General features: G+C 36.5%; 1 protein-coding gene across 25 annotated transcripts in view; it reads left to right on the top strand.

The window, feature by feature from the left end:
- Positions 1-17999, top strand: part of MPDZ (multiple PDZ domain crumbs cell polarity complex component) — a 104553-nt gene that overhangs the window by 68124 nt on the left and 18430 nt on the right. For 9 of the 25 annotated variants that reach the window (XR_005261605.2, XM_038170301.2, XM_038170300.2 and 6 more), the window contains 12 exons: positions 2470-2574; positions 3376-3471; positions 3956-4133; positions 6254-6364; positions 6890-6973; positions 9606-9707; positions 10886-10957; positions 13676-13838; positions 14470-14666; positions 16713-16804; positions 17071-17155; positions 17489-17569. Coding sequence is in view for 24 of the 25 variants with exons in the window: in XM_038170301.2 (XP_038026229.1) it covers positions 2470-2574; positions 3376-3471; positions 3956-4133; positions 6254-6364; positions 6890-6973; positions 9606-9707; positions 10886-10957; positions 13676-13838; positions 14470-14666; positions 16713-16804; positions 17071-17155; positions 17489-17569 (1366 nt within the window). In the remaining variant the exon portion in view is untranslated. The remainder of the gene's footprint in view (positions 1-2469; positions 2575-3375; positions 3472-3955; positions 4134-6253; positions 6365-6889; positions 6974-9605; positions 9708-10885; positions 10958-13675; positions 13839-14469; positions 14667-16712; positions 16805-17070; positions 17156-17488; positions 17570-17999) is intronic. The other 16 variants (XM_072030772.1, XM_072030770.1, XM_038170304.2 and 13 more) reach the window with 8 other exon arrangements.

Genomic DNA, 17999 nt, shown 5'->3' with positions numbered 1-17999 from the left:
GAACAACCCCAATTGCCTCAGCTTGTCCTCAGAAGAGAAGTGCTCCAGCCTTGTGATCCTTGAGTCTCACGAGAGCAGAGCAGAAAGGGAGAATCACCTCTCTCGCCCTGCTGGCCACGCTGGTTTTGATGCAGCCCAGGATACAGTTGGTTTTCTGGACTACAAGCACTCATTGCTGGCTTATGTCAAGTTTCTCATCAACCAACACATCCATCTCTTTAGGGCTACTCTCAATCAATTCTCTCCCCGGGCTGTATTTGTGCTTGGGATTGCTAAAAGCAATATCATGGAAAGGGGAGAAGGATTCTCACGGACAGTAACATCAATAACATAGCTTAGCTTATAGGAGCAGTTAAGGAAAGCTTTGCAGCTCACTGAACTTCAGAAATTAGCAAGCAAGAAAAAAGATGAACTCCAACACAGAATATACCTTTTCATACATTTGATCCATGCAATTTGGTTTTCTTTCCTTCACATTTTTTTTTTTTCAAAATGCAAGTAGATGTTCTTGCTTATATTTGTGAAATGTCTGAAGAATTACTGGTCTTTAGTTGTAGATAAGAACAAAGAGAAAAAATACATATTTAATATTCCTTTGAGTTCTTAAAATTAAGCAGTTAGAACCATAGTTAAGCACTAGAATAGGAATAATGTAATTTTTCCAAAGAGATAAAGGAGCTGCCAGTGATACTATCTAAATTCCTCTGCATCAGTTAGGTGACAGTATTTCAGTTTTAGACGCACAATCTTAAAATGGTGGAGTGAACCTCTTTCCTTCTTGGTTCCTATGCTGAGCACAGAAATGGAAGCTTACCTTCATAACACAGTTTTCAGGAGATGGTTGTAAGTAGCATGGAAGGCATCATTTGAGCTGCACCTTTTGAATGTCCTAGCACAATGTCAGTTACTCATTCATATCATTAAAATCTACATGATATCCCAGAAACCTGTAGCACATCTGTTTTGCCTCCCCCTTAGCTGATTGGTAATGCTGGCTTTGCAAAGCAGGATGAGGTAAAGACTACCATTACCATTTTATAGTGGCAGTTTTATGGGGTTACTGGGTGGTGGTTCCCCAGTAGCATTTGCCTCTGTGAGAATTTTGTGACCATAATACTAGCACTTCGCTGTAACTTACCACATTTAGAATTGGAGATGGCTGAGAAGTAGTTGGGATTATTTGCAAAAACTGAAGAATGTCTAAAAGCATCATTACTCTTTTTTTTTTCCCTCTTGCCATTCTCCATTTCACTGCTAGGCTTCACAGAATAACTGCTGCATGTCTTGCGCACTTCTTGGTGCTGGAATGATCTAAGCAAACACAGATAATAGGTCATTGACCTTATGCTGTGTGTTTGTTCTCTAGTGTATACTCCTCAGCATTTCAGAATGAGAACACTTTGTGTCAAGCATGTAACACTTGAGTATTTGAAAAAAAAATTTGAAGGCAGAAAAACAGATCTCAAGGAAAAGAAAAATGAACAGGTGATAGTATAGATGATTTAGAAATTTCTTTTAAAAGAACCGGAGAGTTTCTCCTGTTCAGCATCTAGGTGATGGATGGTAGGACACATGTTTTTTGCGTTCTTTTTCTGACAGTCTTAATTGTTACCACATTTTGATAGCTAAGCTACATGTGGGACAGTCAAAGGTTTTTGACTCAACAAAGCCTAAAGTAGGGCTGTGTCTTTTATTTGTGTTTTTAGTTCATAGTGTCGTTTCTGGAAGTAGAAGGAAGTTTTTTAAGAAATACTTGTCATGCCTTAATGTTTTTCCTTTTCTTTGTTCCTCTCTCCCCAGTCTGTTGTGCCATTTCTGTTTCTGGCATTCACACATGATTGAGTTACACCAGGGCTTCAGGAGCATGTCATTTGGCTGGTGAATCACAACTGTCTGTCTGTCCCAAGCTGGCTGGAAGTGCATGGTGATGGGGAGGAAGGAGTTGAGCAGAGGATTGCTCCCTGCAGCTTAATTGGTTTGCTATAACACGTTTGTGAGTCCAAAGCCATGCAGTATTTTTAACCAAAAGCATGGAAACCTAAAACAGATACGAAACCACTATAGAAAGCACAAAACCTGCAAACCAACTTCCAGAAGCATATTCAGCCAGCTTTTAGGATGGTAATGGTGCTTCACATTTCACTGATCTTCCAGTGTTTGTCTTTGCACGGGGAATCTGTTTTGACTGAAGCAGGATTGTCTCTATTACACTCTAGTCACTCTTAAAGCACCATTTACTTAAAATATTGAGGCCAACTCTCAAAAAATCAAGTGCTGTTCAGCTGTCTAATTTGACCATAAATGCTTATTTGCTGTAAAGTCACAAAGGTTGTATATAACTCCGTATTCCGAAGGCAGTGCCTGTTATGAAGTAGTCTTGAGTGACATCCTCATATCCATTCCTCACACCCATGAAGGGTATGTCCATCAGTGCTCATACTACTTTAATCATGTTCCATTTTATTGCAGTATTACATATGTGCCAGCAGAAAACTTAGAAGAGTACAGAGCCAGTTTGGAACAACAGACAGAGGAAACTGTGCCCATTGAACTTTTTCCTTCACATACAGTCAGGTGAGTCAAAAGAGTTTTTATCCCATAGGACTCTTAGATTTAGCTTTTTGCATACACTTTGCATAGTTCAGGATGGCAATTTTTTTTTTTTTTAGAAGAGCTGATAAATGGTTACTTTTCCTCAGGCTAGCCTCCATTAAGAAAAAAAAAAAAAGTCTGTTTAAAATACAGTTTTTGCTTTGGCTAATAATTTTTTTCTGACATTTTTACTAGGCTATTTTATAGGTGTTTGTTCTCTCCACTGAGGAGATTGCACGCTGTCTCATCCAAAATTCCTCTTAAATACCATGCTATTTGATTTATGTATTGCCACAAATATTCTGTGCTTCAACCATGAGAATTTAGTATTGGTAGTCTATCCTGAATGTATACTGCAAGGAATGAATTTTGCCATCTTTTTCCTTGCCTTCAAAAATTCATTACTTACAGGCCAAAATATTCAGCGTCTAACGATTTTTGTCTTCTTTAACTTAAAGTCCAACAACAGTAACTGTTCTTGAATTCTGATGTTGTTATTTCTTCCATTTTGGAAACAATAAGCAATTACATTTGGTTGTAGTTCTGAAATACAGGTTTTTGTTCTGTAGCTGTCGGTTGTTGGCAACTTAAAATCAGAGACAAATGGATGGGGAATCCCTGAATGCAGTATGTGTTCTAACAGTTTTCTCATAAGGCAGATGTCTGTACTGATAGGAATTCTGTGTACAAATACAATGCTGATCCTGTATGTGAAATTTTGCAGAGAAATACAGTGATTATATGGGATTGTTTTTAAATGAATTGCATGCTCATGTTCATCAGCAGGGAAATCCCAGAGCTTCCAGAACGTGAAGAGGGGGAGGGAGAAGAAAGTGAACTTCAAAACGCAACTTTCAGTAACTGGAACCAGCCCAGAAAGTAAGTGCAGATCTTGTACACTATAAAATCTAAATCTAATCTGAAATTCAAAAAAATTGAAACCTGTTGCATATATTGTGCATTGCAAGAGTAATTCACTGTTGAATTTTACTGCTGGTGGGCTAAATCCCTGCAATCTAACACTTTTCTTGATTGCTTTGGTAATTTATTTATTTATTTATCTATTTATGTATGTATTTTTGGTAAGCCCAGACAGGCTTACTGTCTGGGAGCCAATAAGAAAAGATGAAGAGAAGGATACAAAGTTTTAATTAGAAGCCAAAATAAAGTGAACAACAGCAGGCACAATTACAGACTTTCTGAGCAATCTAATAGATTCACTCACTGAAAGACAAAAATCTAGGCAAGGAGAAATTATTACTGAATGTTCTTAAACCACCTTGTAAATCCAGGAGTCTTCAGTGGTTGGCACTCTCACAATCACAATAGATCACTTATTTTGCTCCTTGTTTTGTCACAACAGGGTTGAACTTTGGAGAGAGCCTAGCAAGTCACTGGGGATCAGCATTGTTGGAGGACGAGGGATGGGAAGCCGCCTGAGTAATGGGGAAGTGATGAGAGGGATCTTTATCAAACACATCCTGGAGGACAGCCCAGCTGGCAAAAATGGAACGCTGAAAACGGGAGATCGGATTGTGGAGGTACCAGCTGAGTGCCTTTTGGATCTAGCATTTCAGGAGTTGCTGAGATGGATGTTTGGTCTTGGGCAGACAGCTCTGCAATTGCTACAGCTGTCACCACATGAGCCATAGTGTACTACTGTGTTACAAACAGTAGTTTGTGCAGTTTTAAGTTGATTTTACAACCTGAAGCATAGATGTGGGAGAAGGGATCTACAAAAACAGTAGTTCTACCTGCCTCTCATAAAACCAGCATGTGTAGGAAAAAGCTTAAGTTTGTTGAAGCTAAAAAGTTTTACCTTTGCATACTGGATGGCAACAGAAATGGCCAGAGAACAGGATATCATGCAAATAAATGCTACGCTTATTTCCCTTTTAATTTGTACTCAGGCCACATCATTCTTGTGCACTTCAGGAATTAAGGAAGACACTATTTTTTTTCCTTATGACATATAGAAAGGTGGATTTGATACAGAGGTGTTGCAAGGAAGTTGAGAGCATTGCATTCATACCTGAAGACAGTGTAACCGGTGGTGCTGCAGGGAAGAAATGATCTAGATTCATCATCTCCTGTTTATCCAATCCTGTGCTTATGCAGCAATTTCTGCATTCTAGTTCAAAGATGTTTAAGGGTGGATGGATGTACTGAAAGGGATGTCTTTCCTGTGATGGTTATCAATAAATAAGACATGACCCTGTTTCTGTTGTCATGCCATGTCACAGGAACTGTACTTCTTTTCATCCTGCTGAATGTTTTTATCTGATTGTCAATCAGTAAGAATGTAATGAGCAGAGTGATGGAGATGTTAATACTATCCCTGGGTCAGACTGCACATTCTTTACCTAGTGATACTAAATCTGGAGATAAGTGGCTGCTGCAAGATCTAAATATAGGACCTTGAAATAATACATTAATGCAGGCAGCACTTGGACAAAATAGATTTTTCCAATGGACGACAAATGGGGAGGTGAAATTTTGCTTGATGGCTACAAAGTTAATAATTATTCATTATTGCTGAATGCTTGGTTTTGTAAGAATGCAGTGATTGTCTCTGAGAATGGTGCTTGCAGAAGATAAAGTGGGTGATCAAAATTATGTAACTAAAGTCTTGTTAATATGACTAACTAACTGGATGGTTTCAGTTTCTCAAGTTGTGGCATATTTAGGCTTTTCTTGGCTTTTCTTTCTATCAGTGCATACAGTATTTCAGACATGGAAGGTTGCAGAGAAGCAGTGTTATTGTTCAGTCTCTTATAGGTTTAGAACCCTCTCACAACTGCTTTTTCTTTCTCTGTATTTTACAGTATTTGATAGTTAAGTTTAAGATTATGTTAGACAGTTAAAGAGGTAGGGGTAATCCTCATTTTATAACTGTGTGCAAGAATTGCCACTAACAAATAACCTTTCTGTGTTAGCTTCTAGCTTTTATTGTGGTCATTGTGAGAATGCTTTACTGTTGCTAATTTCACCATAACATGGTTTTTACCTGGATAACAAGACACTGATATATATGAAAGCATGATAAGGAGCAACCAAGCAAAAAATTGTCCTTAGCCATCCTTTGTAAATGTTTTCTTTTAGAAGAGAGAAAGCTCATGGATTCTGACCTGAAAATTTATCTTCTGGGGAATGCATCTAATAGCTGAATCTGGCTTTACATTATTGGTGTTTTTAATAATAATAAAAAAAAAAGAAAGAAAAAAAAAAGTACAGACATCGTAACTCATAATGAAAGACCTTCTAGTGCTTAACCAGTTTCAGTTTGTAAACTTAAGATCTTGGGGAGGTAGGTTAGTCTGAGATAGGTTTTATAGGCAACAGTATTTAGCAAATGCTGCAACTTGTTCATATTATCATGTCTCTTGTATTACATTGCCTGTGGGGAAAAAATATGGCACCTGAACCAGGAATGTTGAAAACTCTGTATTTAAAATCATGGACATTTATTTCATGTCCTTTCAGTGTTCTTTGAAGTCTCAAACCTGTGTGTGAGGGACATAAACAAGGCCAAGTCACTGGAAGCTTTTCCACCAACAGGTTTGGGCTTAGGTTTTATATGAGGTTTCCTGTCCAAAACCCAAAGCTGATTCATGATTCTTGTAGCATCTTGTAATGTTAAGATGAGGCCTTCCAATTACAGGTGGATGGAATTGATCTCAGAGATGCCAGCCATGAACAAGCTGTGGAAGCCATACGGAAGGCAGGCAATCCTGTAGTCTTTATGGTACAGAGCATTATAAGCAGACCAAGGGTAAGCATAAAAAATATGAAAAGAGACATATTGTGTAGTAATAGATGAATGGAATGTTCAACGTGGTGGTGTTTGGGAATGGGATATTTAAGCCTGAAAGTTCCATCTCAGCTATTTCAGGAACAAAGATTTGATTTAAGTATTATTTCCGTTTAGAATGAAATCGATTTGGATTTGGATTTACCCTCCAGCACGCCGTTCTCAAACTATTTTGAAAAGACTCAAGAATGATAATTTGTTGGGGGGCAGAGTAGGAGTCTAATTAAAATCAACTCTTAGAGATTGACAGCATGTCTGAGGAGCGCATGCAGAAATACAACACCTGTTAAAATGTTCATTGGACATTAATGAAAGGACCTAGAAGTACGCGGAAGTTTTCTGTCACTAAGCTGCATGGACATTGCAGACAAAAGCTAATGAGCTTTAATATAGTTGCTTGCATTCACTAGAAACTAAATTTCCTCATTGTAGTCTGTGTACACTGCATGTTTATTTACTAGTTGTCTCATAACTCTTGTTCCCTAGCCAGAGTCTCTTTATAGCCCTTCATCAGCTTCTGCTCCCTGTGGGCAGAAAACTACTAACCCATTTTATCATCAGTCATCAAAGGTAAAGTTGCATGAAAAAGCCCTGTTGAATGTTGGTTATTGATACTCAAGTTACTAAAGTAATGCTTCTTCATTTGCTGTGATGTGAACAATATTGCCTCTGCTGAATGTTCAGAACACTGTTTGGGATGGATGTTACACCATTACTTTATCACAACTTTTCATATTTAGAGAATGCTTCTTTTTTAATTGCAGTTCTTTGTTCTCTTTCTTTCCTATTATTAAGTTTGTGCATTATTTTTGGATGTTTATTAACAAACTTCTGTTTATTTGTGAGCAGAAACATTGCATATGCTCTTGCTGTACACAAGCTTTTCATTGTGATCTTTGTAAATGGCATTATATTTATTGTCTTCATCTTTGACACTTGCATCTGTACTTCATAGTAAGATCTTATAAGGGAATTTCCTGTCTTTATTCATGTGCAGTCACCCAAATAGTTAACTGCCTGCACACAATAGCTGTACTTAATATGGTTCTGCATGGCAGTCATTTTCAAGTGATGTGGCTAATGAGTCCGTTTCTTTCCCCTTTTTTTTTCTTACTTCATTTGGGCTGCTGTAGCAGTTAAAGTGTTCCTAAGTGTATTCCAGAATAGCCCAAATAATGCAGAGAAGTTGTGAGAAACTAGTTTAATAATTTTCCTAGTAAACAGTTACCTATCAAATCTGTGTTTCATACTTGCTCTATTTTGTGTACCTCTGAGTACATGTAAGAATTACTCCGTCACCGTGTTATGGCCCCAGACAATCTATGTTACAGCATTATGCTTTACAAGATGCTAGGTTGCTTCCCAATACCTCCACATCCTGGACACATTAATAAATTGCTGAACACAAGTTATACAATAATAATAAAAAAAGCAAAATTATTCTGTTACTTTTTGTTTTATTTTGCAAAAAGAAGTGAAAAGAAAAGTACCTTTTATTTTAGCACTTGTTTTGCTTGCTGTAGACTGTAGAAGAAGACATGCTTTATGCACATTGTTTAAAACATACCTGTTCAGACAAAAATAAGTGCCCCATATTCTGTCCTGGTAAGCAGACCAAAATAATGTGATGCAGTTGCATGGATTATAATTTGAACTGGCAGTTATATTTTAGGTGTTATGCTATCAATACAGAAGGTAAAAGGCAAGATTTTGAATTACTGTGGCTGATCCTGTGTATCCTTTTTTACTAGGACTTCACTGCTTGTATATAAAATGTTTGTGATGCTTATTTTAGCTGCATAAAGTTAATCAAAATACAGTTTATAACTTTATGCAGTGGCTTAATGTACTGTTAGTGTAATAGGATCATTACAATGGTAAATTACATTTCCCAACCTTCTCTTTACAAAAGGTGACATCAAATGTGAATTACATGTGTAAACGGAAAATCTTGTACTGAAGGGAAACTGCCTGTTGATAATGAGTGGCTTGTCAATGAAGAAATCTTGTTCATACAGAACTCTATCTCCTCAGTTCTGAAGACACTGTAGAACCAAAATGTGTTGTCTTACTAAATTGCATTGCATTTTGCTTTGCAAAATATTTGAGAATAAATCTGTAGGAATGCATTTTACATTTCCAGGCATGTTTAAAAGAAAAAAGCAGTTTAAGAAAGTTTTTAAACTGCAACATATATCTGGACTAAATTACCATGATGTAAATGTACTAGTTGATGCTGCAAGCCTTTCACATTCCTTTCCATTTAGGATGCTTCTTATTTTCCAGTAGCATGAAGCATACAGACATCAGACATTTAGGCCATAGCTACACGGATACAAGTAATATAGAAATTATTTTTAAGTATATATTTGACAATGTTTCCAACATACTTTGTAATGTCAGAGTTGTTCCCTCTTCATTAAAAAGTTTCTGATCTGAAAACAGAGTACAATACAAAAACTACGTAAGGAATATAAATGACCAAAATACACCCTTTGATTTCATCTAAATATGAAAACTTTTTGCATTAAATAATGAGAGGAACTACCTCACATTGTTTAACGAGAAGACCAAAGAATTTCATTTTATTAAATTCAAGAAATCACACATTTTTGCACACAGATGCAAAGTGAGCTATATTATTAACTCTGTTTAGAGATATCTAAAATTATTCAACCTTCTATTTTGCAAAGGACACTGAACATGTTACCACAAGACATAAATCAGATGATGAGAACTCATCTGTGGTTTTCCAAATAAAACTAAACCTAAATTTGTACTGCATTATGACTAAGAATTGGATTCATTCTGATCTAGAAATGCACAATTCTATTTTAGTTAGCTAATGGGTAGGAGTGTACCATACACTGAGATACTTGTGCAAAATTGTACATATATCACAGTAAGTAAATTTTATGTTGATCATAATGCTGAATAATGCACTTAAGCATTTTGTGGGCTAGAACAGATAGGAGGATCCATGCTTTTCATCTACTTTCTGCTAAATGTAGCTGATATACTTGGGTGTACACCCTAAAAGTACAGAGCAAATACTATCTTTACCTGACTGCACCAAAATATATGAAATGGAGATCTTGTGCTTGGCTAGCACAAACTAGTAAATAAATACATTTTGTTTCATGAGTCACAGAGCATTCATTTAAAAAAATTTTGCTCAGTTTCTGTTATGTTTTCCTTTTAGAACCCTTCCCTGCCTTTCCCGCAGAACAATCTTTTCTGTAGGCCAGCTGTCTTCAGCAGCACTAACCCATTTGCTGATTCTTCTCAGTTCAACACTAACAAGGTTGGATGATGACTCATTGTCTGGTTTTAACTCACCAAACATTATATGTGTGCTTCTTTGCTATTAGTGTCTCTGTTTTTAAGTTCTACTGTAAGAAATTTGGGTGAAATACTGTGCTAACAAGGATTGGAGTTCGGTGTAGTGAATTAAGAAGGCAAAGACACACATGCGTGCAAGTAGAAAAAAAGTTTTAAAGAAGTTACGAAATGTCAGCTCTGTTAATCCTAAACGCTGAAGCTGAATTAATGAGAGCTGCCAAAGAAGTGGATTACCAATTACAAAATCAGTCCATGTGGGATCTATTAAATTATCCACCTGGGTATAAATCTCTCATCAGTTTGAGGTGTTTTACTTCTATTTACTTTGTTTTCTTTTTATGTGCTTTGAACGTTACAGTTTTGATACCACTTTTTTTGCCCCCTCCGTGAAAAAACAACAAACATTGACTGCTTTTGCTTTATGATGCTGAAAATGTGCTTCTTGAAAATTCTTTTAATGCACCATGAACAGAATACTTGCATCTTTGGAAATCTGAAAAAAAAGTTAGATTCTATTTTTTTGTGATTAGTGCTTACTGCATGTTACTTATACTGGGGACAGAATTAACCTCTAACAATATTAAATAAAAGGCTTAATTCTTTTGTGCATGCATTTCTGATTTAATAGAAGTTCTATCCGGCTATACATCTTGGGAGTGATTGTAACCTCTCTCTTTTCCATGTTGTAGTCTGTCAGATATCTCAAATGTACACTGAACTTTTACAATATTTGGTATATAATTGCATGTATGTTTTTGAAATCTCTCTGTGTTACAGTTAAAAAGAAAGGGAGTAGTAACATAACATAAGCAATGGCTTGTATTTTCTATATTTTCAAAAGTATTTGCGAAAAAATTGCACATATTTTTAGAGAAAAAAAAAAAAAAGATTTTGCAGTTTCTACATTGAGATAATGGTCTTTGCCATGTCTGTTAGCTTCCTTAGTAGTGAAATAAAGTTCATGTACAGTAAGAAACCTTGCTGCATCAGGGTCCTTAACCCCCCACGTAATTTTGTCCATTTTTAAATGGACTTAATAAATCTACTGCAGTTAATAAAATGAAATCGAGTTGTCATTAATAATGCTGCGTATTGCCAAAGGTACTGTAACATATGGATTGCTGTTTTCTGTTGCTGTAGGAGATATCGAATCCCATTAGGGTTACCTTCCGTTGTTCCCCAACTAACCCTTTTGCTCCCACACCATTCAAGGTTTGTTTTGATTCTAGTGAGCGGGTCATACTGTATGTGTGCTGTGTGTTTGTACATGGACTGTGATACCTCCTGAAGTACTGCTTCTTCTTTATCTGTGCCTCCTATGTTGAAAGTGATAGTGTGATACTTGCTCCAAGTTTGCTGCCACTTTTAATATTTGCTTGGCTGTGATCAGTGACCCTGATAGCAAAATGGGTTCATGCACTGTATGATGCTTTGTGTTTTAAGTAATGTAATATGAAATACTGTGCCATGGCATACTGCAAGTATTTCATGAGTTAAAAAAAGCATTTTAGTGTTTTTTTTTTTTTTTTTTTTTTTTTTTTTTTTTTTTTTTCTGTGTGTGTATGGCCTGATTCAGGGAGCAAAAGTCTTATGTGTGCATAAACTGAGGGGCCAGCTCCTGTTGATAGACGTGCACATGTGACAGGCTGAGTCCTGAAGGCAGAACCTGGTCCCCAGTGTCTGAATTGCATAGGAACACCCTCCTCACCCTCTTCACAAGGGAGCCCTGCTTTTACTTTCATTTCAGCATTTTCCTAAAAATCAGACATACTCAGATGTATGTATACATTCATACAGATACAGAAACAAGTACTTTTTCTGTCAGTCAGATCACAGTGGCTGCAGCTGCAGTTCCTAAGTACTCATCAGGATACAGCCATATGTCCACACGTATATCTTTTTCCAGAAGACCTTGACAGCAGTGTGGGTTTTTTTTGTTTGTTTGTTTTTTGTTGGTTGGTTAGTTGGTTTGGTTTTGTCATATTTTGTCATTTCTTTATTTCTGCAAAGTTCTTGGAAGCACTGTCATTTACCGAGAACATCAGTAAATTGATATGCTGATTTTTATTTCAAACACAGAGACTACAGTAAGATCTAGCAATCTGGTCTGCTCACACACTGTTTCCTCATTTTTTCTGTATGTAGCTTTCTAGTTAAACCTCTAGAAAGCACTCTGAAAAATTATAGTGCTTCTAGAACTACTTCCCCTTTTATCCATGCTCAATGTAGAGGTCTGCCACCAAGTTTTCTCCATGTTGAATACATGAACTTTTTATTATGAAAAAATAATTGCTCTGCTATTAACTGGTGTTTCCAGCCTTCTCAGATTCTGATGGATACAATTTCTTTGCTGTAATTTTGCTCCTTCAATTGAGGTTTTTGTTTTAGAGTATAATTTGCATGAACTGTAAGTTGTTCAGTGACACAACATATGCACTGCCTTAGATTTCAAGCACAGACCAGCGTAGCTGATACAATGATACAAAAAAAAACACATGGCATTTATCAGAAATTTTAATGCAAATCATTGGCTTGTGTGCCATATTAATACTTTCCAGGCATTTGACATTTAAAGACTTCTTCATCAAGCTCCAAGCAAACTTTGTGAATGAAAGGAGAATATTTTTTTTCAAGCAGAAGCAGCATGAGGGAACCAAAATATGGCATTTTCATTTTCGTTAGATCTTTGTAGTAAAAAGAGAATGAAAAGAACTAATTTTTCCTGTGAAATTGGAACTTCCTTAAATCTCAGTGCCACAAAGTTGTTAACTTTATAGGTTTTTTCAACATCTTTAGTTGAAAGAGGATTGAAGTCTTCCAAGGTGTATATTGTTATTCTGTGTGCTGTTGCATCTGATAAGGAAAGCATCTCAGTGTTTTTGGCTCCCAGAGACAACATCTGAGATGTTGTATTCAAATTTTTTGTAGTAGAGGTGATTTCATATTTCAGGTGAAAACTGAAATGATAAGAACAGGGCTATGAAGCTAGTGAAACACTTGGAATGCCTTAGTTCTTGGAAAAAAATCTTGTTTATCACCAGACAATTTGCTAAATAACAAAATCTTTAGGGCGTAGATAAGCTTCAGAATGATGATATTCAGGCATGAATTCCTTGCCCGTGTGTTTTTCTGAGCAGGTGAAATGGTACGAATTAAAACGCCTAGCCAAATCCTTGACCAGAGTCCATGTTCCCGTATTCGTTTGGTAGGAATGGAGGATTGCTAGATTAGATTATGGCATTTGAGCATTATATTGCAGTAGTTTATACTTCTATTTTTTTGTGAACGTGAATCTATGACATACATCAAGGCCAAAAGTATCTTTCTTCTTTGTGGTTTAATTTCTGTCTTACTTTACTTGATCTCCCTCATGTAACTTACAGGAAATCAGTAAATAGAACTGAGAAAGTCCAGTTACTGTGGATTTTTTCAGTTATCTGTTTAATTTTGTTTTTAAATCATCCTTTCCATTGAAAACGCTAAGTTCTCTGTTTGAGCTCCCTTTTCTCCTATTTGGCTTCCCAAGCATATCAGAAGAAAAAATACATGTGGCAGCTTTTAAAAATAAAATACAATAGAAGTCTTTTACAAATACGGCATATTGTAAAAAATAAGTTGAGTCTTCACAAGAGACTTTTTTCTGACATGTGAAGTGGCACATAAAACTTTACTGAATTGGGCTTTTCTTGTTGGTTCTGTATGCTTCTCAACACATTTTGGAGTGAAGTTCTCTCTTACCTCGCATAGCATTTGTTTCCATCTTTGATCTCTTGCAGCTTTTCTGTGCCGTGTTACTCATTTAGAATTCCAGCTGCTTGGTATTTAAACTTCAAAGCTATAGTCATTGACGTTTTGACATTTTTGTATACTAGGTTGCCTTACGCAGAGTCTGCATTTGCTTAGCCACTGCATTTTTCTTATTCTCCACAGGCATTCAGTCAGTCAGATTCAGAGCCAGAAAAGACTTCATTTTGTAACTTGCCTCTGCCCCCTCCTCCAGCATTTTCAGGAATGAGCTGTGATGTTACACAGTCATCTTCCAGCAAAGTCCAAGAAGATGTGGAGAAAGAGGATGAGTTCGGTTACAGCTGGAGTAAGTTTATCCTTGATGATCATTTTTTCAAATATTCATTGTTGAAATAACATTGTAGCAGAAAATACAAGGTGTCCAGTTTGAACTACTTTGTTCTTGTGTGTTTTGTGGTTTGGGTGTTAAGCTTTGTTGTCGGCTTTCATTTGTGGTTGATTAGAGGAACAAAGTAAAATACAGAAGTAATTTGTTCTTCTAAATTGCATTTCGATCTCTGTGTTCCTCCATTGTCTAGACTATTTCTCATTCAGGACTATTTGCAGAATTTCAGTGTAATCTAGGGAACTGATGGCAGTGATATATAATCTTGTAATTCCTGTTCCTTGAAGTGTTTTTGGAGTAAAGAGAGTTAAAATTATTGCTTTTATACATTAAAAGTCTTTTTTTTTTTTTTTTTTTTTTTTTTTTTTTTTTAAGAAAAGATTTATTGTTTTCCAAAGTTGGAAAGAAAACATAGAACTAGAAATCACCTAAGACTTAGCTGAAATGATAGTGTGGTGTATAGTTAAAAATTTCTCATCTAGTTTGGAATTGTGCTATCAGATACTGTTGGATATTGCTCATGACTGTCTGGGTGGTTTGTGAGACTTTCTAATATAAATCCAACCTCTGCTGCCCACACCTTTACATTTAGAAAAGATCATGCAGCGCTATGGAAATCTACCAGGGGAGCTACACATGATTGAGCTGGAAAAAGGAAGGACAGGTCTGGGACTTAGTCTTGCTGGTAACAAAGACCGATCCAGGATGAGTGTCTTTATAGTGGGAATTGATCCAAATGGAGCAGCTGGCAAAGATGGCAGGTTACAGATTGCAGATGAGTTGCTAGAGGTGAGTTCTTGCAATTTATTCTGACAACAAAACATACTGACTTAAAATATATACAAAAATAAGATTCTTGCTGCAAAATAGGTGTTTTTCAGTAGACCTTGAAATTCCCAAGGTACCCACATTGACAACACTGGCTACCAAATATATATGCTGGTGTATGGGAAATAGTTGCAGTTGGGATTTTTTTCTTCTTCCTGGTTACAGTAGTATGGAGTAAAAGTGCATGTGCTTGTGTGTTTAAAGCGGATAAAAATGATGGGATCCAGCAGTTTCTGCGTCATGGAGATGTATGGAAGAGCAATGCATTGTGGACCATGAAAACACGGAAGTCCTGTACTCCATCCATCTGTGGAGTGCTTAAGACTTTATAATTACTTCTTTGTCTAGTGGAAGTGTGGTAATATAAGAATGCTGTTAACGTTGTGTTAAATATGAAATGGAAATTAAATAGGGGAAATAGGAGCAGATCCATTTGTATCAAGGACTGTCATCTCATGACAAATTTGAGTTCTTCTCTAGTGGCTTTTCGAAGGAACACAACCACTGACTATGCAACTAACATTCTCAATATGTTTAAGAGCATAATGTTTATTTTTATATTGCTACAGTTCAACTGATGTTCTTGCAGATGTATTCTGTTACAGCATTCACCAGTCCAGCAGCAGTAGTTATGGTAGTTAACACTGCCATCACAGAACTGCTTTTCTGTAACCTCAGAACTGTATGTTGAGGTCTAATAATGCACTGTAGTTGAAAAGGCATGGTGGGACTGAATAAAGCATGAGGGTGATACTGAACTCCTACAGCCTGTCTGCGGCTTTGCGTTACTGTTTTTTGAGGTACCTAGCCTCATGCCTGCTATCTGCAGAGTCCAATGTTATATGCTAGGTGTTTCTCTTGATTCAGTTAAAGCTTTAAAGTTCAAAAACCTTACTATTGCAGATGCTGAATATCCTTAGAACACATTGAAACACATCTGTCTGAGCCAGTTCTCATATAAACTTACTGTGAACCTGAAACCTAATGCTAAGAGATCCTCTTAGGATCTTCTGAAAGGGGCATCTAAGCTTGCTCCTCAGGTTCCAGAGTTGCTGCCCATCAGCCGTGGTGGATCATGTCTCATCCCCCAGCTGACAGATTGACTATGTTTCTTCATAAGTGCAGGGTAAACACTGGAAGCACTACTGTGTCTGGATTGTCATTTCAAGTGTAAATGGTAGGGCTCAGTAATCTTGTGACAGTGCCTAGTAGGTACAGCTTGCATGGGAGCTGAGGGTTTGCTGTTAGACTCAACACTCAGTTCAGTGTCTTCCTTCTGTTGCTTCCTGTTTGCTGCGTCTCTGCTTCTGTTTGTACTACCTTGGTGTATGTTGTACTATTTACCCTTTGTGTGGGTCCAAGCAGTCCTTTTCAAATAATTTCCCCATTCTTAAAATGGACTTATCCACTGTGGCTTTCCATTTGCAGGAACAAACATAATAAAATGTAAGCCAATTATGGCTTTGCATATTCTGCAAGTTCACACTGATATCTCCAGCCATATCTGAATCATGTGAGTTTCAGGGGCTTTCAGTGAGTCTGCTCAGCTAAATGAAGACAATGATTCTAAGGTCAAATCTTCAGATTGTAAATGCAGCAACATTCAGACTCCTTTGCATAAAGTGCATTGCTCACAGTTGTGATTCAATAAAGAGTAGTAATCTTATTGCTGAAGGTATGTATTTATTTGTTTTGGTTAGAATTTTACATGGCCCTGCTTTGTTGCTCCATCAGTCACAAAAAGGAAACAGACGATGTGCTAAGTCAATACTGTACAACCCAGAGAATGACATTTTTAGCTATGTGACAGTGTTAGACTGAAACTAAACTATAAGGATTTTTTTTTACTAAAGAAAGTGAGTGAAAGCTGGACACACCATATTCCTTAATTTTAATACATTTCCTGTTTTAGCCACTGATGTGGGATAGTGGATTTTTTAAGCCTAATCAAAAGATTAAGGGAATTGGAATATTTGCGGAAATAATTTCTACTTTTTTTTTACACAGATAAATGGGCAAATGCTCTATGGAAGGACTCACCAGAATGCTTCATCAATAATCAAATGTGCACCATCTAAAGTAAAAATTATCTTTATCAGGTAAGTTGTCTTTAAAAGTTTTATTAAAAAAACATGTTTAATATGCTCAAGTTCTTGCGCAGGGATTGTTTCTGTTTTTTAACTTTGGTGAGATAGGTATGCTTTTGTACCCAATTCTTAGTAGTTTTTAAATATGTTTTGAGTTTTCTGTTTTCATATTTGTGTTGGCACTGCCACAAATAAAGCAGAAAAAAAGATCTAGACTTAAACATGTTCTAAGAAACATGGCATTGCTTTACCGTATGCTGTAACTGAATCTATTTTAGAAATAAAGATGCAGTAAATCAGATGGCCGTTTGCCCTACAAAGTCAATAGAGTCTTGTACTTCAGGGACTCTTCAAAACCAAGAGGTAAAGTAAATATTTGTTTCTTCATTTGACTGAGATACTGACACTGTTCTAGATAGAGGGATACTCTGTCTACTTAGCAAATACTACAAAAAAAGAAGAAATCCAATGGAAAAACAAAGAGATTTTAGTGCAGCTGCTACATTTACTGTTCCTATTTCTTTTTTACTTTATGTTCACCTATCTGAGAAGTAAATCTAATACTGCCATGAATAGGGTTATAGCAGTTTAAATGGATCCATAAAATGACCAGTCCCACTTTAAATGTATGCATGCTAGTTCATTTTGATGAAAAATGCTGAAAACAGCTGCTCACAGTTGTGTTTTCATTATCAGATTGATCCCAGTGCTGGAAACTCCAGTGTTAGTTCTGACTTCAGTTCGTATAAAAATATTCAGTATGTGGAACTCCCTAAGGTATGTGCTGAAAATTAAATTTACACCAGCCACATTTGTGTTCACCAGCTTGATTTTTTTGTAATGGAGTCCCACTTAATGGGAAACAAACTTTGTCCCTTGCTTACTAGAAGTAACGATAGAGATTTCTAGAGGTCTTTTGTTCTTTGTTTTTGTGAGTGAACCAAAAACTTTGCTGATGTAATGACTGCCTTTTAAACTTCACATAAATTCTCTGTGTGATCTGTAACTCTGAAATAAGTCATCTCTTGACCTAATGACAAAATTTTCAGTAACTAGTTGCTATAGTTGAACAGAGAGTTTGTTTGTTTGCTGCCTAAGGTAAAACATTGCCTGCATTGTTCCAAGTAAATTAATTAGCATTAGAGTATAAGCAGCAAATCCCCTGAAAATAATATATATATTTTGCTGAAGCTGTGCAGCTGAGAGA

Source organism: Anas platyrhynchos, chromosome Z (genome assembly GCF_047663525.1).
Source record: "Anas platyrhynchos isolate ZD024472 breed Pekin duck chromosome Z, IASCAAS_PekinDuck_T2T, whole genome shotgun sequence".
Taxonomy (NCBI): Eukaryota; Metazoa; Chordata; class Aves; order Anseriformes; family Anatidae; genus Anas; species Anas platyrhynchos.
Note: the sequence above shows the minus strand (reverse complement) of the source record. Positions and strands in the feature narration are given on the sequence as shown.